The following is a 24,308-nucleotide window of genomic DNA, read 5'->3' as shown; positions in this document are numbered from 1 at the left end:
TTTATTATACAAAAAGAAAAGTTTTGACTTTTTATTGCTGTTTTTACTAGGGATGCTCGATATTGGCTTTTTTACCGATACCGATATACCGATATTGTCCAACTCTTAATTTCCAATACCGATATCAACCGATACCGATATATGCAGGCCAGGGTTCCCCCCCCCCAAAAACTGAATAATTTCAGGTAATTACCATTACATATCTCTTGTTGTGGAATTAACACAACATTATGCATACTTTTGACAATAAATAAAATCAGAATTTGTTCTTACTTGCTTGCCTGGGTAAATAAAGGTTATAGAAATGTAATTTTTTTTTAATTTTTTTTTTTGAAAACCGATACCGATATTTTCCGATATCACATTTTAATGCCGATATCGGCCGATAATATCGGACATCCCTAGTTTTTACATATTATAACAAAGGAAAACCTCAAACTCTTATGAAGAGGAGAAAAAATACTGACTGTGTAGACCGACTTTGAAATAAAACACAGAAGAGGAGACAAAACCTGGTGTCTGTACCGACTTTGAAATAAAACCCTGAACTATTCAGGTATATTTGAGTCCTTCCCTTATTTGTGGAACATTTATAAAATAAAAAGTAGTCCACTTTAAAAAAAGACTACCATGTGTAGACCTACTTTGAAATAAAACACAGAAAAGGATCAAAAACACTGGCATCTGTAGACCTACTTTGAAATAAAACCCTGAACTATGCAGCTCTATTTGAGTCCTTCCCTTATTTGTGGAAAATCTATAAAATAAAAAGTAAATTTTTCGTTGTTCGCAAATTTCGCACCACATAGCATAGGCTACAGGTAAGCGTGCATTGTTAGTCGTGAAAGCAAATTAATCTGTCCACGCTGAATTAAACCCTCTATTTTCCTCAGACTTTCCTTTTTTTGGATTTATCCATGGTTAGCTTAATGGGGGGTCGGAAACTCAAGATTAGCCACTTGCAGACGGCAGGGAGAGGCACGGGGTGTGACGTACTGTATATTTTAGTTGATGAAATATTTGTGTTGACTAAATATTTTTGTTGATGAAATATTTTTTTAATTTCAGTGTCACAGTATGACATCGATCTAAAAAAAAAAAAAAAAAATTGGAGGCCCCTCGTAGCTCGAGGCCCACGGGCCGCGGCCCCAGCGGCCTGGTCGTTAATCCGGGCCTGGCTGTAGGTCACTATTGTAATGCTGTAGGTCACTATGGTAACGCTCTAAGTCACTATGGTAACATAGTTAGTCACTAAGGTAATCCAGCACAGACATGTGTAGTGGTGTTGATGTGTGTTCTTCATACTGTAGGCTACACCAACCTGCCCTTCAGATGGTTCGACTATCTGAGAGAGACTGGCTCTGTAGCTGCTCCTGTTACCCTCTTTAATAAGGTAAAACACACAGTCATCATCTTCCTCTCTCTTTCTCTCTCTCCCCCTCCTCTCTCTCCTCTCTGTCTGTCTTCTCTCACTCTCTCTCCCCCTCCTTCTCTCTCTGTGCTAATGGTGCTAATATCTGGTAGCCTTGGTCATGTCTATAGACTTGTAGTTAGATGTATGATTGGTGGCCAAGCAGCTGCTTTATTTTAATCTCTGCTGTAATGAGGAGATTGGACCTCTGTAGCCATAGATGACCTTAAAACAAAACATTAAAAAAAACATCAAACTTTTAAGGGCGGCTAGGTGGCGCAGTGGGCAAGGCGCTCGCCACTAACACAGGAGATGCTGGGTTCGAGCCCAGCTCTCGGCATGGCTACCAGCTTGGCTGGTCGTTCATACTAATACAATTGGCAGTATTAGGGGGTGGGAAGCTGGTGGGTGGGGATCGGACGTTGTGGACAGCGACTCCTACAGGTCGGTTGGTGCGCCTGCGCAGTAGAATCAGGAAGCAACGAGGGTGGCGTGTCCCTCCCACGCGTTACTCCTCGCCGCTGAGAGATCGCGCTGTGCAGGTGAAATGATGCGACGGCTGCCTCCTCGAGTACCGGAGGGGACACGTGATGCAAGGCTTCGTCCACATTGCAGCTGGCTTGTGGAACAACGTTCGAGACAGGGGAGGGTAGAATTGGACAATACGAAATTTGGGACGGGAGAAAAATAGAAAAAATGGGATGAAGTAGATACAAAAAAATATAAAAAAAAAACATCAAACCAGTTCATATCTGAATCCTATGTATGTATACGATGATATGAATAAAGTATTGTGTGTGTGTGTGTTTGTATGTGTGCATGCGTATGTGCATGTATGAGTGTGTATTTGAACATGTGTGTGTTTCTGTGTGTGTGCATGCAATTGCTTGCACGTATGTACATGTGTGTGTGTGTGTGTGTGTATCTTTCTCCGTACAGGAAGTCCCTAACCACGGGTTCAGACCAGGGATGAAGCTGGAGGCGGTGGACCTGATGGAGCCTCGTCTGATCTGCGTCGGCACGGTTACCCGCATCGTCCACCGGTTGCTACGGATACACTTCGACGGCTGGGAGGACGAGTATGACCAGTGGGTGGACTGTGAGTCGCCAGATCTTTACCCCGTCGGCTGGTGTCAGGTGACGGGCTACCAGCTACAGCCCCCTGCTGTGTCTGCAGGTACACGTCACACACACACACACACACACACACACACACACACACACACACACACACACACACACACACACACACACACACACACACACTCACACATGAATAATAATACAACTTTATTTGTATAGCACCTTTCACACAGAAACTGCAGCTCAAAGTGCTTCACAACTGAAAAAAAGACAGGCATAAAATGAGCACATAAAGTGCGTGCAGACATATAAAATCACAGTTTTTCACATTAGGATCTAACATCTCAACAGGCCACCTTGTTTATGGTTTGATTCAGTTTAAAAAATAGACAACAATAGAAAGAGTAAGATAGAATAAACAGAGTAAAATAGTGCAATAGTGCAGTGCAATAAGTTGTAGAATAGAATATACATGAAATTACCACATAAAGTGCTGACATATAAAATCACAGTTTTCTTTTACAGTGCAATAAAATTGTTCTGGATTACTGTTCAACAGTTCAAAGTCGTGGGCGGCCGGGTAGCGCAGCGGACTAAGCGTCTGTCTACCACCGCAGAGACACTGGTATCGAATCTGGCTGTCAGCGGTGCCTCCGGCTTGGCCGGTCGTCATACTGACACAATTGGCAGTGTCAGCGGGTGGGAAGCCGGTGGGTGGTATCCTGGTCGTTGTAAACAGCGACTCCTACAGGTCGGTCAGGGCGCCTGCACAGCAAGGGAAGGAACTGGTGAAGGTAGTGTGATCCTCCCACGCGTTACACTTCACCAATGAGAGTCCGCGCTGTCAGGTGAAAAGAGGCTGCTGGCTGTCTCCTATGTATCGGAGGAAGCATCTGATAAACTTCAGGGCTCCCTAGACCGGCAAGTAGGGGGCAAATGCGTGTAACGACCAGGAAGGGGAGGGGCGAACTGGCATAACGACTAAATTGGGATGGGAGAAAAATACAGAAAAATAGGAGGAGAAAAAGTAGATAAAAAAAACAGTTCAAAGTCGTCTTTACCTTCTCTGTCTGGTATCCACAGTTTAAAACCTGACAGTCTTCCCTCCTGTTTGATACCCACTTTGACCCTTCGAATCTCCCACTCAGGGCAAACCTGAATGAATGAATCATTGCACGTATAGACCTTTTCAGAAGACTCCCGTTGCTAGGGCAACCATGTTGCCCCCAGGTCACTTCCTGTCAGCAGTTTGTACATGTTGTGGGAAATAAACTGGGGCCCATTCAGAAAGGTTTTTGGTAGAAGTTAGAAACGGTCAATAAAGCGCTTTTCTAGAGACTCAAAGTGCTTTACAACATAGAGAGGAAATTGCCTCCTCCACCACCAATGTAGAACCATAGAGGCAACTGCCAATGGGTACCAGTAGGTAATGCTTTTATACAAATCTAAAAGTGTTAATACCTTAAAAATACTGCTCTTGCGATAAAGACAATTTAGATGAGAAAGACTATTGAAAATGTATGTTTCGGTCCATACAGACCTTCATCAGAATATGGATTATTTCTGGGAAATTATCTCGCTATCTGCTCCGCTTCCCTATTCTCTCAGGTTCATCACTTCTGTATCCATGACCAAACCCTCTATCCAAGTCCCTTGCTTCCCTATTCTCTCAGGTTCATCACTTCGGTATCCATGACCAAACCCTCTATCCAAGTTCCTTGCTTCCCTATTCTCTCAGGTTCATCACTTCTAGGCTTGACTACTGCAACTCACTTTTCACCTGTCTCACCAAATCATCCACAGATAAACTACAAATGGTCCAAAATGCTGCAGCCAGGCTACTCACAAGGTCAAAAAAATCATGCCACATCACTCCCATTCTGGTATCCCTGCACTGGCTCCCGGTACACTATAGAATTCACTTCAAAGTCCTCACTTTCACTTTCAGAGCACTTCACGGTCAGGCCCCCATCTACATCACTGAACTCATCCATCCCTACACCAACACCCGCTCACTCAGATCTGCCGATCAGCACCTCCTGGTGGTCCCCAGGTCCAGGCTTAAAACAAGGGGTGATCGAGCCTTCCAGGTGACAGCACCAAGGCTCTGGAACGCTCTCCCCCTGGACCTGCGAATTGCCCCCTCTGAGAACTCTTTTAAAAAACAATTAAAAACACATTTGTTCAGACAGGCTTTTGGTCATGCATAGGCACTTTTTCTTGTCCTCACTGTTCTATAGTTTTGTTTTAATTAGTGACTCATGATTTTATCCAAATTCTTTTATTCTACTTTTTCTATCTGGTTTCACTGTTTTTAACTGCTGTTTGTTGTTGTTGTCATTTATTTCTGATTTTGTTTTTATTGTGTTTTTATATTAAGCTGTAGTGTAAAGCACCCTGTGCATTCGTGCTGTGAAGGGTGCTATATAAATAAAGGTCATTCATTCATTCATTCATTCATTCTATATCCATGACCAAACCCTCTATCCAAGTTCCTTGCTTCCCTATTCTCTCAGGTTCATCACTTCTATATCCATGACCAAACCCAATATCCAAGTACCTTGCCTCCCTATTCTCTCAGGTTCATCACGGGCCGTCCAACAGCACCAAAGACTGTATGTGTTTTCCTGGTTTCAAACAGCCGTTTCCTGGTTTCAAACAGCCGTTTCCTGGTTTCAAACAGCCGTTTCCTGATTTCAACAGCCTTTTCCTGGTTTCAAACAGCCGTTTCCTGGTTTCAAACAGCCGTTTCCTGGTTTCAAACAGCCGTTTCCTGGTTTCAACAGCCGTTTCCTGGTTTCCTGGTTTCAACAGCCTTTTCCTGATTTCAACAGCCGTTTCCTGGTTTCAACAGCCCTTTCCTGGTTTCAAACAGCCGTTTCCTGGTTTCAAACAGCCGTTTCCTGGTTTCAACAGCCCTTTCCTGGTTTCAAACAGCCGTTTCCTGGTTTCAACAGCCGTTTCCTGGTTTCCTGGTTTCAACAGCCTTTTCCTGATTTCAACAGCCTTTTCCTGGTTTCAAACAGCCGTTTCCTGGTTTAAAACAGCCGTTTCCTGGTTTCAACAGCCTTTTCCTGATTTCAACAGCCGTTTCCTGGTTTCAAACAGCTGTTTCCTGGTTTCAAACAGCTGTTTCCTGGTTTCGAACAGCCGTTTCCTGGTTTTAAACAGTCCTTTGCCCTGGCATGGTTGAACGGTATCCCACCCGGAAGCCGACGCCAGAGGGCGAGTCGGCCCGGCAGGTGGCTGAGTGGGCTAATGAAGCTTATACCGCCGCAGGACGGAATTTAGCAGCAACCAATAACATTGCTCATTTGGCTGCTTTTCTGTCCAAAATGGTGTCGGGTGGTGGGGCCTTAGGGCCAGCCGACGTCAAAAACATTGCACGTGTTTTTGAGGTTATACAGCTTTTGACCCAGCCGCAAGCTATAACCGCAGGGAGGGCTAGGATGCTGTCAACGCTTGTTCACAGACATCTTTGGTTGGAACAGTCTCCCCTTGAGGAGGAGAGAAGACTTCCCCTCCTCAGGGCTCCCCTCTCCGCAGAGGGACTTTTTGGTCTGTCCGCAGGGGCGCAGGCGGTATTTGACCTGGGCCCCACACCGGCCCACACCACGCAGCCAGAGGTGAGAGCACGGCCTCGCCAGAGGCTGCGGCAAGGCCCCCGACTGGCGGCCATGTTTTCCCCGCCTGAGATACCCTGGGCACAAAGAAAACAGGTGATCACAAGGCTGACAGCCTCGGCGGCCGAGGGATCGGCTACATTAGATGAGCATGCCCTAAAAAAACTTCGCCGTCTAGCTGTGTCTAGCACGCTCTCCGGTTACTCCTGTTACGAACTGGCTCAAGCTCGCAACAAGAATAGGGAGACACAGGCACAATTTAAGAAATAACAAAGAATTTATTATCAGTAATTTAAAGGAGCAGCCAATATATATGAGTATCAGTGTGTCAGCAGTGTGTGAATGAGTGTATGTGCAGCATGAATGTGTAGGTGTAAAAGCAAAGAAAAGCAACCAAAACAAATGAACCAAAAGTAACAGCCAAATGACCAAAGAACCAAATAATCAACAAACAGCAACCAGACAAACAAAGAACCAAAAACAAATGGGGAGTTTGCCAGAGATCAGAGGCAGCCTCTCTCTGATATCCTGTGCCTGGGACACACCGGCTCAGGTGTGCACCAATTAGCTGACAAGCCTTCCCCAGCTCTGCTCTGCCAGCCAGAGCAGAGGAAGACAACACAGTGTGGGGGAGGGTCGTCACACTCCCCCCCGCTACGCTACGGGACACAGGGCTCTGATTTGTTCCCTTTGGCTGCGGGCCACGTGCTTCCAGTGAAGCGCAATCGGAACGCTGTGTCTGCCCCCTGTTCTGGGGCAGCCGTTGATGGTTTGGCTGCTGAAAGGGTGAGTCTGGAGGGGACGTGTCTTAACCCTACTGTGGTTAACACCATCTACCGCGGTTTACGCAGGTAAGTGGCATGCTTTTCAAGAGTGGTCTGTTCTTTCCTTCTTCCAGTCTATCCTGAATAGGCTGTCGGCCTCGACAGTGAGGGTATACGCTGCGGCTATATCCTCTTGTCACGTGGGTTTTGAGGGCGGTACGATGTTCAGCCACCCTCTCGTGAAACGTTTCCTACTTGGCGCTCTGCGTCTCAAGCCTGTGGAACGTTCTCTGTCTCCGAGTTGGGACCTCCAACTGGTCCTGGGCCGGTTGTCGGAGGCCCCGTTTGAGCCTCTTGAGTAGGCGCCATTGGATCGGCTGTCCTTTAAGACCGCGTTCCTTTTGGCCATCACCTCCGTTAAGAGGTGGGTGAGCTGTGTGCTCTCTCGGTGCGGCCTAAGTGCCTGTCTATTCGGGCCGATAGCGGTGCGACTCTGAGGCCTAATCCAGTCTTCGTGCCAAAGAATATCCGGAGCTCTTTTCGCTCCAGGGATATTGTGGTTCAGGCGTTTCATCCGCCTCCTCACGCTAGTGGGTTGGAGGCGAGCCTTCACCTGTTGTGTCCTGTCTGTGCACTGAGGGTTTACCTTAGTCAGACGCAGGATCTCAGGGCTTCCGATCAACTGTTTGTTTGTTACGGTGGCCCTCGCGCTGGTAAGGCGCTATCCAAGCAGCGTCTGTCACATTGATTGTGCGAGGGCATTGCCCTTTGCTACACGTTGGCTGGACAGGTCCCCCCCGGGGGCGTCAGGGCACACTCCACTTGTTGAGTGGCGGCCTCTGCTGCCCTGTTAGGGGGGGCCTCGGTGGAGGACATCTGTGCTGCGGCCTCCTGGTCCTCCCCGGGTCCTTTCGTTAGGTTTTACCTCATGGACATGACTGGGGGTTCTGTCTCCCAGGCGGTCCTGAGGTCTGGGACCTCTCCTGCATCCCGCCATTAGGTGGGCTAGCAGGGGTGTGTGCAGGGACCGAAACTAAAGCCCGCCGCCCGCCAGGGGCGCTCAGTTTTTACCTTTGGCGCTTGACACTTAGAGGGCTGCCCGCCGTGTGGCGTGTAATCAATCAAGTTCATAACGATACTCTTATTTTGAAAATCTGTGCGGATCTCATTTCCGCCCCAAGCGCATCTCCAGTCATAATATCGATGGCTCCGGCAGTTAGCAACAATTAGGTTCGTATGATACTCTTATTTTGAAAAAAAACGTGGCAACGAGTCATATCCGCCCAGCCCTGCAGCGGGATACTATTGGCTAAGGGCTTCTGCTCGCAGTGCTCATGTCAACACAGGCAGTCTGCTCTAGAAGAGCGGACCTCCATGAGCTACCGTTACTGTTTAAACAATGACCCAGTCAACTATTCACTTTTAGTTTAATACATGACGAGGCATTGTCTAACGGTATCTAGCTGGCTAGCTACTGATAGCTGCTGATATCAACAAATGCTCCAGCAATAGTCGACTCGAGTGCATAATACCTCCGTTCCCTCGTTAGCTAGCTTAGCTAGCTCACGTTAGATCTATCTGTCCCAGTAAACTAAATTGTCTTAACGTTATCTACCGGGCTAGCAGTAGCTACAGATAGCTCCTGATATCAATGTCTTATAACATTGATTGAATGCATATTCTAGCTGAGGGCATGTTGAATGTGATTTGACAAAAGAACCGTAACGTTATAAATAGGGTCCAGCTGCATCGCCGGAGAATCCTTGCATGCTGAATGTAGGGTCTAGCTGAATATAGGGTCTAGCTGCAGGGCCGGAGAATCCTTGCTGGAGCTGGAGGCTACTCAAGTATACACACAGACAGTGGAGCTGTTTGCAGATAGCAAGCATTTTGACTTATTGCGTGGTGGCGATGTCTCGCAGATAATACAAGTATGATTATATAATATATATTTTATTTAAATATTTTTTTTTATATAAAATATATATATATATTTTTTTAATCAAAAAAATGTTGGCAGGTAAGAAATATGCTTGGTGGGTAGACTCTTCCCATCTACTCGCCACTGGCCGGTGAGTCAAAAAGTTAATTTCGCTCCCTGGGTGTGTGGGTGTGGACCGCGGGGTGCTGTGTCACACGTGGTCCCGCCTGTGCTGTGCGTTCAGGGGTGCCTGTTTCCCCCTTTTCGCACTTTGGTGGAGTTGACTGCCTCCCCCCCTTCGTTAGGACGGGCGGGTGGACGGGACGCCCCTCCTCCCTGGCTGGGGCTTACGGGCCCTCAGGGGGTACATTTGTCGGGCAGGCGCGTCCGCTCTGCCCTTTATCTCGGTAGCAGAGCGAGACGCGAGGCCAGTTGAAATGTAACATATGGTTATTCTATAACCCTAGTTACATGATACTGGCTGAGCGTCTCGCTCTTAGCGCCCTGAGGTCCCTTGGAGGGTTTCCGCTTATGGAAATCGAACTGGGAAGGGTCAGGCGTGACCACTTCCGGCGTCATATAGGGACGCATGGGGGTGGCGCGGTCACGTGCAAGTGGGTGCATTTGTTTTTGTTTTGCGTGCACGCTAGGTGCGAGGAGATAAGAGGTTATCTCAGTAGCAGAGCGAGACGCTCAGCCAGTATCATGTAACTAGGGTTATAGAATAACCATACGTTTTAAATTACCTTGGAGACTCTCCAAGACAACGAATGCTTGGGTGAGAAGAGCCTCTGATCTAGGGTCGCACGATACACTGATCCTAGAAAAGTATTGTGATACCCAGTCATTAAAAATGGTGTGTGTGTGTGTGTGTATGTTTGAGAGCACACGCTTTGTTTAATGGGTGTGTCAACAGTGTCGACTGAACACACACCAATAATAATAATAATAATAATAGATCAAATGTATATAGCGCCTTTCATAGAACCCAAGGTCGCTTCACAATCAGGACAAAAAATAGGGCAAGGAAAATAGGGGGGGGGGGAAAGGGGGGATGATGGAAGGTAAGGGATAATGGACCTAATCTAATCTAAACTAACTGATGGGGAAAAGCCTTGGTGAAGAGGTGTGTTTTTAGAGCGGATTTGAAGGTGTCCAGGGTTGGGGCGTTGCGGATTTCGGGGGGGAGAGAGTTCCAGAGGGTAGGGGACGCCACGCTGAAGGCTCTGTCTCCAAAAGTCTGTAACCTGGTGCGAGGGATGGAGAGGAGACCTAGATCAGAGGATTGTAGGTTCCGGGATGGAGTGTACTGGTGGAGGAGATCAGACAGGTATCGGGGGGCGAGGGCATGGAGGGATTTGTAGGTGAGGAGCAGGAGTTTGAAGGTGATGCGGAACTTGACTGGAAGCCAGTGGAGGTGGATGAGGGTGGGGGTGATGTGCTGCCAGGGCTTGGTGTGAGTGAGAACCCTGGCAGCTGAGTTCTGAACATACTGGAGCCTGTCCAGGGCTTTGCTGGGTACCCCGAACAGGACTCCATTACAGTAGTCCAACCGGGAGGTGATGAATGAGTGGATCAGGGTCTCAGCCACAGAGTCTGAGAGTGAGGGTCGGAGACGGGAGATGTTTTTGAGGTGGTAGAAGGCAGACTTGGTGACGGATTTGATGTGGGAGTGAAATGAAAGTGTGGAGTCAAGGGTGACGCCCAGGTTACGGACTTCGAGAGACGGGGAGATGGAACAGCCGTCAACGCGGAGGAGGAGATCTCCAATCTTCGAGAGCAGTGCCTTGGGGGCCACAACCATGAGCTCTGTCTTTTTGCTGTTGAGTTTCAGTAATTTGGTTGACATCCAGGTTTTTATGGCGTGGAGGCAGTTGACTACAGACTGTGGGGGGAGCTGGGAGGATGGTGAGGTGCTGATATAGAGCTGAGTATCATCAGCATAACAGTGAAAGTTGAGTCCGTGGTGACGTATAATCTGACCGAGGGGGAGCATGTAAATGGTGAATAGTAGGGGACCCAGCACGGAGCCCTGGGGGACACCATGGTTGACTGGGGCCGGGGGGAGGATAAGCCGCTGACGCTGACAAACTGAGATCTATTTGTGAGATATGAATGAAACCATGACAGAGCTGTACCAAAGCTTTTCCACATCGTCTGTTCGTGATTCTGCCTAAACAACAGCATTTCACTTGCATTTATGTGTCAAATAAATGTGTGCATATTGGAACAAATATTTAGGAGCACAAATATTAAAGATTATGTCAAGTTGATCAATTCAGTTCAGTTCAATGAACTAAACTAATGTTACCCGCTAATGTCAACCAAGCTGGTCCCAAAACAGTTAATCCTGGAGCCTCCGATAGTGAGGCATGGGAGGGGCTGAGCCCAATACCCCCCCCCCTCTCTCTCTCTCTCTCTCTCTCTCTCTCTCTCTCTCTCTCTCTCTCTCTCTCTCTCTCTCTCTCTCTCTCTCTCTCTCTCTCTCTCTCTCTATCTCTCTCTCTCTCTCTCTCTCTATCTCTCTCTCTCTCTCTCCCTCTCTCTCTCTCTCTGTACGTTCAATGATTTTAAGTAATCACTTCATTAGCTAAAATATTCTAAAATCATTAAGTCTGCTATAAGCCATTTTCCCTCTCGTGTGTGTGTGCGTGCATGAGTGTTGCGTGTGTACATTAGCTAAAGGCTACTCTTTTTGATACGGTCTAATTAGCTTTAACAATCCTGATTCGTGAGCCTATTTCATTCAAAGAACTAGCGTGGAGTGGAGATAAAAACACAATACACATAATAACACATGGAGATTAACTATATAGCTCAGCAGCTGTAACAGAATAATTTGATAATTTTTGATCATTTAAGTTTCAACAGCATCAAAGTATTGTATTATTTTATTAATAAAAAAATTATTGTATAAAGCATGTCCCATGTTCTGTTCTAATATTATATTCCATTACTTTTCCTGATGTGCTGGTATTGTGACAAGACTACTCTGATCTACACACAGGGAGGTGGACGTCACTTTAGTTTCCCGCGAGGTCCAACCGTATAGGGATTTATCATTGCGAATTTCAAATAAAATGTTTTGATTGCATTGTATTATCGGCTATTGTAATAATTCTGCCTCATGAAGCGTTCCATTTTTGCACAAAATGAGTTCCCTTCTATCACTGACATTATTGTTTAAGCATTTTTGGTTGAAATAAAGTTAGTTATTAAAGGTTTTTAATTTGTCGTTAAAAAAGAACTACACTTACCAGTAGAACACCTGCACGTCGTTCAGTGCTGTCGCCTAATACAGCCAGGAGTCTACGCTGTGGTGACGTCAGTCCGCAGCGCCAAAGTGAAGTGTAGTTCCTCAGTGAACGAAAACATAAACGTTGTTATTTTGCTACTTTTACGATGAATTGCAAATGTTTTCATGTTGAGCTATAGATTGTGGATGAATACACACAGAAAGGTACACCGTGCCAATGTTCATGCTTTATTTGTTTTAAACGAGACGATTTATAAATGTGTCCATTGAAAATACATTGCAATTGCAATTTCAAGTGGGGTGGACCGCGCGCGAAACAACAATGACGTAACCACTACACCTCACTATACCCTCTTCTGGGTCTCAGGAAAAGAGACGGATGAAAAAGTACTTATTGGTCACAGAGGAGTCTTCAATAACGTTGACCGCTGATCCATTCCGTGAATAACTCTGTTCTCTGATGTAACAATACGTTTGTTTTGGCAGACGCTGCTTCAGACCGTCTCTGTTAGCGCTACTGCTACCAAGCATGATTAGCAAGCATAGCGTAGCTCGACCTGTGTAACGTTACTTAATACTTGTTGTTCCGCTGCATGGGAAACAACAACGTGTCCACAATCACTACATTGTTTACACAACTTGGTTGGATTGAAAAGTCTGTTTGGAAGCTGTGTGCAATGAAATAAGACATTCAGGGGGAAGGTCTGGTCACTCATTAGTCTCCTGGTTTGCATGTCAGAGTGATCCAGGAATGTAAACACACCAGCTATCGTGGCTGGATGTCAAAGCTATGGGAGTCGGTCTGGGTCTTTATTTATTTAATTTATTTTGACGACTTAAAGGTGCTATAGATAAAAAATGTATGTAGAGTAATATTTTTTTTTTATCCGCAGCGCCTTTAGAAAGGTGCGGAATAATTGCTTTTCCCCCACGAACAATTATTGAATAATGAATTTCTGCTGGTCCAAAATTAATGTTGTTGTTTACATGTTGCGTGCAGAAATGGATTGTATAAATGACATGCTGGTGGTCTAGTGCAAAATATTATCTATAGTACATTTAAAGTTATCCATTTAATCAAAAGAAATGAGCACAATATAACTAGACTATTACAGAGGAAACGGTACTAAATGTTCTGCATGGTTGAAAATCAACAATGTGGTGCTGATATGTAAACATGAGGGGTGTGTGTGTGTGTGTGTGTGTGTGTGTGTGTGTGTGTGTGTGTGTGTGTGTGTGTGTGTGTTTACAGGCTCCAGAGAGCCGTCATCCGGTGTCTCCAAGCAGAGAAAGAAATCACAGCAGTATAAAGGACAGAAGAAAAGTGGGTCATCCCTTCTTCTTTCTCTGTCTCTCTCTCAAAGACGCATTAACCTCTCTCTCACTCTCTCTCTCTGGGCGTGGCCATTTAGCATATTGAAAAAAGTGGGAGTGGCCATTGAATGTAATGGACCTGTCTCAAACCCTGCCCCTTTTCTTGATCCTCCAATCACAGCTGTCGCTTACCTCGGACAAACTTGGTTTGTCCGAGGTAAGCGACAGTTGTGATTGGAGGATCAAGAAAAGAGGGCAGGGTTTGAGACAGGTCCATTGAATCAACATGAACCCTGTTTCCTGGTCTCAGTTGTGAAGAAAGGGAAGCATAGAGACGCCATTTGAGTCAGTTGATCTTCTTCTACAACATTTGATTTGATTATTCTCATGTGTTTACCGCCACCTAGAGGCCCCTGATTTATTTTGTATCATCATCACTCTTTCCACTAATGTGGCAGTCATGCGTAAAGTTCAGTCTTCCAACCACCACTGAATCTCAAATGAAGAAGCAGTGTTGGCTTCTGGGTAGAAAACAGGTGGAGTTAATGGTGCGGTAGCGGCTGTACTGTGTCGATAGGGAGCGCTCTACTCTAGCTTTAACCGTCTGTAGTGTGATAGTAAATGGTTAACCTTCTGTAGTGTGGTAGTGAAAGGGTTAACCCCTTTGTCGTGTGACTCGTGTGGCAGTGAAAGAGTTAATCTCTTTGGTGGGGATCAAGGCTGGTATATTGGAGGCTAAGTGACAAGTAAGTCACCCAATGGGAGGTTGGTGTTCTGCACATGCTCAGATTGCGCTGGTAGAGTGTTTGTTTATGGACCAAATCAAATGGAAATGGGGACACATTTGAACTGTGTTACACCGAGATTTATCACTGGCTATGAGGCGAAATGACAGCAGTGAGATCTCCTCCATTTACCCTCCTTGGTGGGAACGCACATGTCAGCTGGTCTTCAAGCTGGTCGGCCATCTTTAGTCCCATTGGAATGACTGATTGGTACTGAGCGTCCCGCCCTCTCAAGTTTCAAGTTTCTTTAATAGTTGTCATACAGAAGTACAGAATACTTTTATACAAAATGCTTCGTACTGTTACGCTCCAGAGACTGTGCAAGACAAGATAAGTATGAAATAAAATAACATAGTATGGCATGTAAATTAGAAGTAAAAAATGAGGTCACAGTGTTCAGTATAGACATATGTACAATGTTCGATGCAGAATAGACGTAACTGAGTTACCATATACATACAATATACTATGCAGTGTACTAATATACAATACTATATAGTGCAAAGCAGAAATGGGATGAGGTACAATTTAGGTACAATTTACAGTCGGTGTGCGAGTTGTAGTGCAAATTTACAGTAGGTGTGCGAGTTGTAGTGCAAATCCTTTATCAATAAATATAAAGTGTGTTAGTGTGATCTAAAGTGTGGAGAGTGGGTGCTGCAGTGTGTTGTTTGTTTAAGTGAGTGTGTGCGTGTGTGTGCATTTGATGGTTGTTGCATAGTGTTTATTGTTCGTTGAGCAGCCTGATGGCCTGGGGATAGAAGCTTCTTCTGAGTCTTTCTGTGCTCGCCTTAAGACTCCGGTATCGCTTGCCTGACCGCAGCAGTTCAAAGAGGCAGTTGTTCGGGTGGCTGGAGTCCTTGATGATTCTCTTAGCCTTCCCCCTGCACCGCTTGTTGTAAATGTTCTGGAGGGTGGGAAGCCCCCCCCCCAATTGTGCGTTCGGCTGAACGTGTCACTCTTTGTAGTCTGCTACGGTCTTGTGCAGTGCTGTTCCCAAACCAGGAGGTGATGTTGCCAGTCAGGATGCTCTCTATTGTACATGAGTAGAAGTTCCTAAGGATCTTCTGACTGACTTGGAACTTCCTTAGGCGCCTGAGGAAGTAGAGGTGTTGTCGTGCCTTCTTCACAACACTGTCAATGTGTGTGGTCCATGTCAAGTCCTCGGATATGTGGGCTCCGAGGTACTTGAAACTGTTCACTCTCTCAACCGGTGCCCCGTCGATGCTGAGGGGGCTGTAGTCCTTGACCCCCGACCTCCTGTAGTCCACAATCATCTCTTTTGTTTAGCTGACGTTCAGGGAGAGGCAGTTCTCCTGACACCACTGTGACAGATTCTCTACCTCTTCCAGGTAGGCCCTCTCGTTGTTGGCAGAGATCAGGCCCACCACTACTGTGTCATCAGCAAATTTGATGATTGTGTTGTTGTTCCGCTGTGCCACGCAGTCATGTGTGTACAGGGAGTAGAGGAGGGGGCTCAGAACACAGCCCTGGAGGGCCCCTATGTTGAGAGTGATGGATGAGGAGGTGCAGTTGCCTGCTCTTACCACCTGGGGTCTGCCCGTCAGGAAGTCCAAGACCCACTGGCAGAGGTCATAGTTCAAGCCCAGGTCCCTGAGCTTGGCTATGAGTTTGGAGGGGACTATGGTATTGAATGCTGAGCTGTAGTCGATGAACAGCATTCTCACATAGTTCCCCTGCCTCTTGTCCAGGTGTGATGCTGCTGTGTGCAGCACATGGGCTATGGCGTCCTCCGTGGACCTGTTGGGGCGATATGCAAATTGCAGGGGGTCCAGGTTGATGGGGAGGGAGGAACAGATGTAGCCCTTCACTAGCTTCTCAAAGCACTTCATGGCTATGGAGGTGAGGGCTACAGGGCGGTAGTCGTTGAGGCAAGCGGGCGTAGATTTTTTGGGTACAGGGATGATGATGGACTTCTTCAGACAGGTGGGGATGACAGCCTGTTCCAAGGACAGGTTAAAGATGTCAGTGAATACCGGGGCCAGTTGGTCGGCACAGACTTTTAGGACGCGGCCGGGGATGCCGTCCGGTCCTGCTGCCTTCCTGATATTCACTTTTTTAAATGTCCGCCTCACCTCATGCTCTGAACACTGAGTCTCCATCAGCAGACCCCCCCCCCCCCCCCCCCCCATTGCCGTGGTTTGTAGGCTGGTGTTGTTATTCACAGCCTCAAACCTCGCATAGAAGGTATTGAGATCATTTGCTAAGGAGATGTCACTGTTCAGTTTGAGGGAGGTGCCTTTGTAATCTGTCATTGTTCTGAGGCCCTGCCACATACCTCTAGAGTCAGCCTGTTCAAACTGAAGTTCAACTTTGTCCCTGTAACGCCGTTTTGCCTCTATTACTGCTCTCCTGACGTTGTATCTTGCCGTCTTGTGTTCTTCCATGTTGCCTGTCACCAGCCCGGTGTTGTAGGCTGATGTGCACACTTTCAGAGCCTCACGGACGGATTTATCTACCCAGGGCTTTTGATTTGGGTAGATTCTAATTGTGGTAGAGGGGATTGTTTCTTCTACCAGAGTACAGACAAAGTCAAGCACCGTTTCAGTGTATTCGTTAAGGTTGGCTGTGTTGTCACGGAATACATTCCAATCTGTGCATTCCAGCGCAGCCTGAAGTGTCTCCTCTGACGTCACAGTCCAACGCTTAACCTCTCGCGATACTACAGGCGTTCGCTTGAGACTTTGTTTATACTTTGGCAAAAGAAAAATGGCGGCGTGATCGGACTTACCGAAAGGGCTAAGAGCCTGTGACTTGTACCCATTCTTAAATTGCGAGTATACATGGTCTAATATGTTCTCGCCTCTGGTGGGACAGGTCACATGCTGATAGAAATTCGGCAACACCTTTTTAAGACGCGCGCTGTTGAAATCGCCCAGAACCAAAATGGCAGCGTCAACGCTAGCTATCTGGAGTTTATTTACCTCGTCGTGTAACTTTGAAAGTGCGGTCCCAGTGTTCGCGTGTGGTGGGATGTACACTCCGATGAGGATGATGGACGTTAACTCTCTCGGGAGAAAGAAGGGTCGACATTTGATCGTGATAAACTCCAGGGCCCTCATTCATCAATGTGTTCTACGCACAGATTTGTGCTTACCCTGTGCGTACGATCATTTCTAAGCAAAGAGTGGGATTCATCAATTTCAACTTGAACTTGACTCCGTGCTTACGTCTACGCACAGGTCAGACCATGCGTACCTGGCGCCCAGTGGTAGAATATATTATTACAACAAGGAAATGAGCTTCTGTGCATAATAACACTGGCATGTTCTGTACGAACCGTAGTTCATTATAGTTCATTGTAAAATAGCAACAGTAGTGTAATTATGGTCAAAACCCTATAAATAGCATTTGGAATAATAGATCTTTCTCTCAGAATGAATGCAGCATGGTTTATATAGCGTTATCGGAATATACGGGGTGTAGGCTACTGACTGACTGCGCTCCGCGTAGCTTGATTGATTGATTGATTGAAAAGTTTATTAACAGATTGCAGAATGGGTACAGTACAGTACAGCTCAGTACATACAATTGTTAATTGGGGATGCAGACCAGAGAAAGACTTTCGTCTTGTTTACATCAGGGTCCCCCATTTTCAATTCATCATAAATCATAAAGCTCAACTCGTTATTATTTTGCGCAGACCGCAGAAACACGGGAACGTTTTGATTATATTTAAAAGGCTTTACGTTAAACGAAACAAGTGGAATTTCGAAGCTGTAAGCAGAATACAAGTCATATGAATATAGTGTTCTTCCCCCTTTTTACTGTATAAGAAAGAATAGAAAACGCATTGCAATGACACCAGATAGTGGACAGACTATGTATATGATGGGATTCAAGTTCGCGTTTTTGTTGCTCATAGGCATGCTGTCAGAGTATGATATCTTAATCAAACATTCTAGAACATTTGTCGTCACAGATCATGTCCTAATAGAACATAGGCTATGGCATGGATCGTGATATTGTGTGGACTGTTATTATTACTGTACCGGTACCACCCATTGTGACAACAGCCTTGTGAGTCCCGCACACAAACATGATGGAATTCAAGTTCATGTATTGAAAGGCAGGCTACATCATACATGCAGTGAGATTCATTGTTCTTGTATATGCTCTCGTATTATTGTTTATATAGGCTACCCAATACTGACATCAAAATAGATTGTAGTATGCCTCTAGAAATCATATGCAGCAGGTAGAAAATTGACGGAAAATCCGTCGCGATTTGGAATAAAATTGAGGAGAACTTTAATCCCTGGGTATTAATCAAACAACACGGGAAAAGGCAGTCATATTCCAGCGCGGTATTTATTAGTGTTTGCGCTGCCCAGGCAGCAATGGTTAATAGATATCATATCCGACATCACCGTAAGTGTACACGTCTGTCAGCCTGTCTCATGACACGCTTCCCTCGGCTTAGTCCATTTTTCCACATTTCATGGGTGTATTCCATTACCGTATATGGTTAATCGGGGCGTTTCTGGTATGCAAATACGTGAAAGTGTGCACGAGCCTCGGCGCAGAGCCAAGGTGATATTTATCATGACAGGTGTGCGTAGGACCTGTGTACGCACGTGTGATAAAATCCTGTTTTTTTTGTGCGTGCACACATTCTAAATTCTGTGCTTACGTGTGGAAATAGAACATTTTCTGAGGAAACTTGATAAATGAGGGCCCAGGTCTGGGGAGCAGTGGTTAGACAATTCCTTAGCGTTGCCTATGTCGCACCACTCCTTGTTTATCATGAAGGCAATGCCGCCTCCTTTCGTCTTTAGTGACTCTTCTGCCGTCCGGTCCTTGCGGAGAACGAAGAAGTGATCTGCCGGTTCTATTGCATGATTCGGGACATCTCTGTTCTTCTCTGTGTTACTTACAAAAATTGGAAAATCAAAACATAGATGGACAGCCCTCCCTCCTTCACTCCCTTTCTCCTCCACTCCCTCCCTCCCTTCCTCCTTCACTCCCTTTCTCCTCCACTCACACCCTCCCTCCCTCCTTCACTCCCTCCATCCCTCCCTCCTTCACTCCCTTTCTCCTCCACTCACTCCCTCCCTTCCTCCTTCACTCCCTTTCTCCTCCACTCACACCCTCCCTCCCTCCTTCACTCCCTCCATCCCTCCCTCCTTCACTCCCTTTCTCCTCCACTCACTCCCTCCCTTCCTCCTTCACTCCCTCCATCTGTTCCTCCTTCACTCCCTCTCTCCTCCACTCCCTCCCTCCCTCCCTCCTTCACTCCCTTTCTCCTCCACTCCCTCCCTCCCTTCCTCCTTCACTCCCTTTCTCCTCCACTCCCTCCCTCCCTCCCTCCTTCACTCCCTTTCTCCTCCACTCACTCCCCCCTTCCTCCTTCACTCCCTCCATCCCTCCCTCCTTCACTCCCTCTCTCCTCCACTCCCTCCCTCCATTCCTCCTTCACTCCCTCTCTCCCTGTGTATAGAGGACCTCTTCATAATTAATAGCCACATCTTCATATGCGTTAATACATAATGACTGGAATTATTTATGTATATTATTATTATGCATAATTCATCATATGTATATTAATGATTAATGTAATGTACATTCAAGGTATTTCACCTGCCCATCCAAGATGAGACAGCTATTGAATTATGCATATTAATAATATAAAATAATGATTATCTATCTATCTTTCTATTTACATCTTTTTTATTTATTTCATTTAGAGTAAACCCTCAATCTGGAAAACCTTACAAAAACTCACAAAATGTCTATTTCATAGTCACTGGGAACTATTGGAATACTAAACTAAAACCCCCCACATTAAGGTATTATATTGTTTTTACTTAATAGCAAACGTGAGATAATCAAACTGCTGGCTGCTGTCATTGCTAATGGCTAACGCTAGCAGACCAAGCTAACGTAAAGCATTCATTCTGAAAGTCACATCACTGATGCTTGAAATGTGTGAACGTTTGTGTGAAACAACATGGCAAACGTACAGAACGTTGCTACCATGTAATATCTCCGGTCTCTCTTTCTTTTCTGTTCTCCCAGCTGTTAACAGACCGTTATGGTACCTGGCGAGCTACCTGTACTCAGCATGCCGTTCAGCGGTGTAACAGTTAATAGGGTCCCCTCTCAATACACTACACAGTGTAGGTGTCGGTAAAAACAAGGGAGACAAAACTATATTGTAGTTTCTATATTTTAACGAATATTCGAAAAAATCGATGCCCATCCTTACCATTTATAGTTGGGCCTCGTCACATAGATTCTAGAAGGTTTTTCTAGAGGTGGAAAATAATATGTTGTTTGTAACTTTAGTACCTCATTATAATTACGAAGCAGATCAATAGTACTGCAACATCTACACACATTAAAGAGAACAGCTTCATTTTGTATAGTCAGGTCGTATCTGCAGGTCTGTTCATCCAACACCCGTTTTTCTCTTTCATCAGAGAGGAAGCTTCCCATTGGCAAACGGCCTGTCAGTCTGTCTGGCGTCATGGTAACAGGCGTGCCCAGGAGCCTATCGGGAGACGAGAACATGACCCCGCCTGATTACCCATCACCCCCTACGCCAGCATCAGCAACCCAACCTCCCTCTACAGACCCAGAGACCAGCCCTAATACTGAGACAACCACAGGTACACACACACACACACACACACACACACACACACACACACACACACACACGCACACACACACACACACACACACACACACACACACACACACACACACACACACACACACACGGAGACCCAGCCCTAATACTGAGACAACCACAGGTACACACACACACACACACACACACACACACACACACACACACACACACACACACACACACACACACACACACATGGAGACCAGCCCTAACACTGAGACAACCACAGGTACACACACACACACACACACACACACACACACACACACACACACACACACACACACACACACACACACACACACACACACACACACACACACACACACACACACACACATGGAGACCAGCCCTAAGACTGAGACAACCACAGGTACACACACACACACACACACACACACACACACACACACACACACACACATACACACACACACACACACACACACACACACACACATATATATATACTTGTCCAATTATCTAGCGGTCTCAGTCAATGAGTCAACTAAATGTCCCCATTGGAAGGGTGTGGGCGAACGACTTATAAATTGAACCAAAGAAACAATTCGGACTTTGTAAGAATGTTCATTTATTGGGACTCCATGTCCAAACATTCCGTTATTACTGAGTTGCCATAATCACCAGGTGGTCAATTAAGCAAGCAGTTAGCTTGTAGTTGGTAGTTAGTAGCAGCTTACATTCAAGCGTTAGTGGATAATGTCAGTATAGAGGTCGATATCGCATTTGGTAATGTCCAGCAGAGTCGACACGGATAACAGTTTGTTGATGGTCAGGTTACAGTTAGTAACTGTCGGCGTTTGGCATTGGATAGTAGCATTTAGCAACTGCCAGTAGTCGATAGCATTTAGTCAGTAGTCAACGTGTAGTCAGCGTTTAGTCAGCAACGAACATTCAAACGTCAGATTATTTACCTATACAAAGGAAAGGAAATAAACGGCATTAATTAGTAACTAGATATATGAATGAAAGGATAATTGCGGATATTAACGGCGCATACACTGCAACGTACCGTTGGCCAGTCAGTTCGCCCACAGGGCTTTTCACCTTACAGCCTATGGTCAAGAGTGTCACTTAAATAGCGCGACGCGCCGGCGCAGAGACAGCTTACCTGTCCAGAGTCACAATACGCGTTCCAAAGTGCGTCCACTAGGCGGCACCAGACAATAACTAACGCATGCAATAAATGTTACTTATGATAATAATGATAATAATAATAATGAACATAATGGGAAAAACGTCGGATAATTCTCCAATACTGTATATAGACAAACACTAATACTAAGACACACACACACACACACACACACACACACACACACACACACATAGAGACCAGCCCTAATACTGAGACAACCACAGGTACACACACACACACACACACACATACATACATACATACATACATACATACATACATACATACATACATACATACATACATACATACATACATACATACATACATGCACTTTTTATAGTTATTTTATTGAAAGCCTCCTAACTTTTTCTTTTATCTGCTGGTTCAGTGGCCTGTCCATTAAAGATAGGAACAGCCTACAGTATATTGTGAAAGTGTGCTCCAAAATAATTGGAGTAAAACAGAGAGACCTATGCTCTCTCTGGACGGACCAGGTGGTCAAGAAGGGGACGAGCATCACAAATCAACCTCTCCATGCTCTGTCTCAGCGGTTTTCACTGTTGCCTTCTGGCCGCCGTTATGACGTCCCACCAAGTAGGACCAACCGCTACGCCAAATCTTTTGTCCCCTCGGCTATCAGACTTTTAAACACAGACAGTAGTCATTTTAAGTAGCCTTTTGCACTTGGTTGTCTGTTTTTACTTTTACTTTTATTGCTGGATTGTATCACATGGAGTGTTTCTCTTTTTATTTGCCGTGCTGTCGTTGAGATGTTTTGTTGTTTGTTTGTCTTTGTTGCTTGTTGGTGAAGCTGCAAATATGAATTGCCCCACGCGGGACCAATAAAGTTGTCTGAATCTGAATCTGAAATACACACACACACACATACATACATACATACATACATACATACATACATACATACATACATACATACATACATACATACATACATACATACATACATACATACATACATACATACATACATACATACATACATACATACATACATACATAGAGACCAGCCCTAATACTGAGACAACCATTATGTACACATACACACACCCGCAGGTACACACACACACACACCCACACACACACACATGTATACATTTCCACGTCACAGTATGAATTATATAGTATTGCAAGTTGTGATAATATTGTTGCTCAGGTGTTCCCAGCCTTTACCTCTATTCATCCACGGTGAATAGAGGGTGGCGTGATGGCACAGTGGTTAGCACTGCTACCTCACAGCAAGAAGGTCCTGGGTTCGAACCCCAGCAGGGGTCCTTTCTGTGTGGAGTTTGCATGTTCTCCCTGTGTTCGCGTGAGTTTCCTCTGGGTACTCTGGTTTCCTCCCACACCATAAAGACATGCAGGCAGGGACTACAGATGAAAACTAGCTCATTAGAAAATTCTGCCACATTTACATTGATGTGGAAACTGAAGAAGTTGATTAATGTGCACTGTCCCTGGGTAAAAATAAACAAATAAATAAAATCCACCTCTCTCTTTCTACCCTCTCCTCTCTCTCCTTCTCCTCCCCTACCTCTCCCTCCTCTCTACCTCTCTCTCTCCTCTCCTCTCCTCCTCTCCCTCCTCTCTACCTCTCTCTCTCCTCTCCTCTCCTCCTCTCCCTCCTCTCTACCTCCTCTCCCTCCTCTCTCTCCTCTCCTCCTCTACCTCTCTCTCTCCTCTCCTCTCCCTCCTCTCTCTCTCTCTCTCCTCTCCCTCCTCTCTACCTCCTCTCCCTCCTCTCTCTCCTCTCCTCCTCTCCCTCCTCTCTACCTCTCTCTCTCCTCTCCTCCTCTCCCTCCTCTCTACCTCTCTCTCTCCTCTCCTCTCCTCCTCTCCATCTCTCTCCCTCCTCTCCCTCCTCTCTCTCCTCTCCTCCTCTCCCTCCTCTCTACCTCTCTCTCTCCTCTCCTCTCCACCTCTCTCTCCTCTCCTCTCCAACTCCACCCAGGTGCTGAATGTAAAGAGGAAAATGTGGAGGGGGCAGAGCTATCCTCAGAGAGGGGTGTGGCTGAGACTGAGACCAACGGTCCTTCTGGAGAGTTCTATATCAAACAAGAACCATAGGAGTCATCCATCCAACCACCCATACCACCCTTTTATCATCCATCCATCCATCCATCTATCCTTCCATCTATCCATCCATCCATCCAACCATCCATACCACTCTTTTATCATCCATCCATCCTTCCATCTATCCATCCATCCATCCAACCATCCATACCACCCTTTTCTCTCCACCCATCTCTTTATCCACCCCCCCCCCTCTCTCTCTCTCTCTCTCTCTCTCTCTCTCTCTCTCTCTCTCTCTCT

The 24,308-nt window shown here is 45.9% G+C and overlaps 1 protein-coding gene across 1 annotated transcript in view; it reads left to right on the top strand.

The window, feature by feature from the left end:
- The window catches only part of LOC311240674 (MBT domain-containing protein 1-like), a gene marked incomplete at its 3' end in the record, with an annotated part of 71,785 nt that extends 47,723 nt beyond the window's left edge, over nucleotides 1-24,062 (top strand). Inside the window, exons 14-18 of the mRNA XM_084329247.1 lie at nucleotides 1,311-1,393; nucleotides 2,351-2,588; nucleotides 13,311-13,382; nucleotides 20,601-20,789; nucleotides 23,947-24,062. Of these exons, the coding sequence (XP_084185373.1) occupies nucleotides 1,311-1,393; nucleotides 2,351-2,588; nucleotides 13,311-13,382; nucleotides 20,601-20,789; nucleotides 23,947-24,062 (698 nt within the window). The remainder of the gene's footprint in view (nucleotides 1-1,310; nucleotides 1,394-2,350; nucleotides 2,589-13,310; nucleotides 13,383-20,600; nucleotides 20,790-23,946) is intronic.
- Between the last annotated feature and the right edge of the window lie 246 nt (nucleotides 24,063-24,308).

This window comes from Notolepis coatsorum (genome assembly GCF_963971535.1).
Source record: "Notolepis coatsorum genome assembly, chromosome: 14".
Taxonomy (NCBI): Eukaryota; Metazoa; Chordata; class Actinopteri; order Aulopiformes; family Paralepididae; genus Notolepis; species Notolepis coatsorum.
The sequence above is the reverse complement of the archived record's forward strand: the minus strand, read 5'-3'. Positions and strand labels throughout refer to the sequence as shown.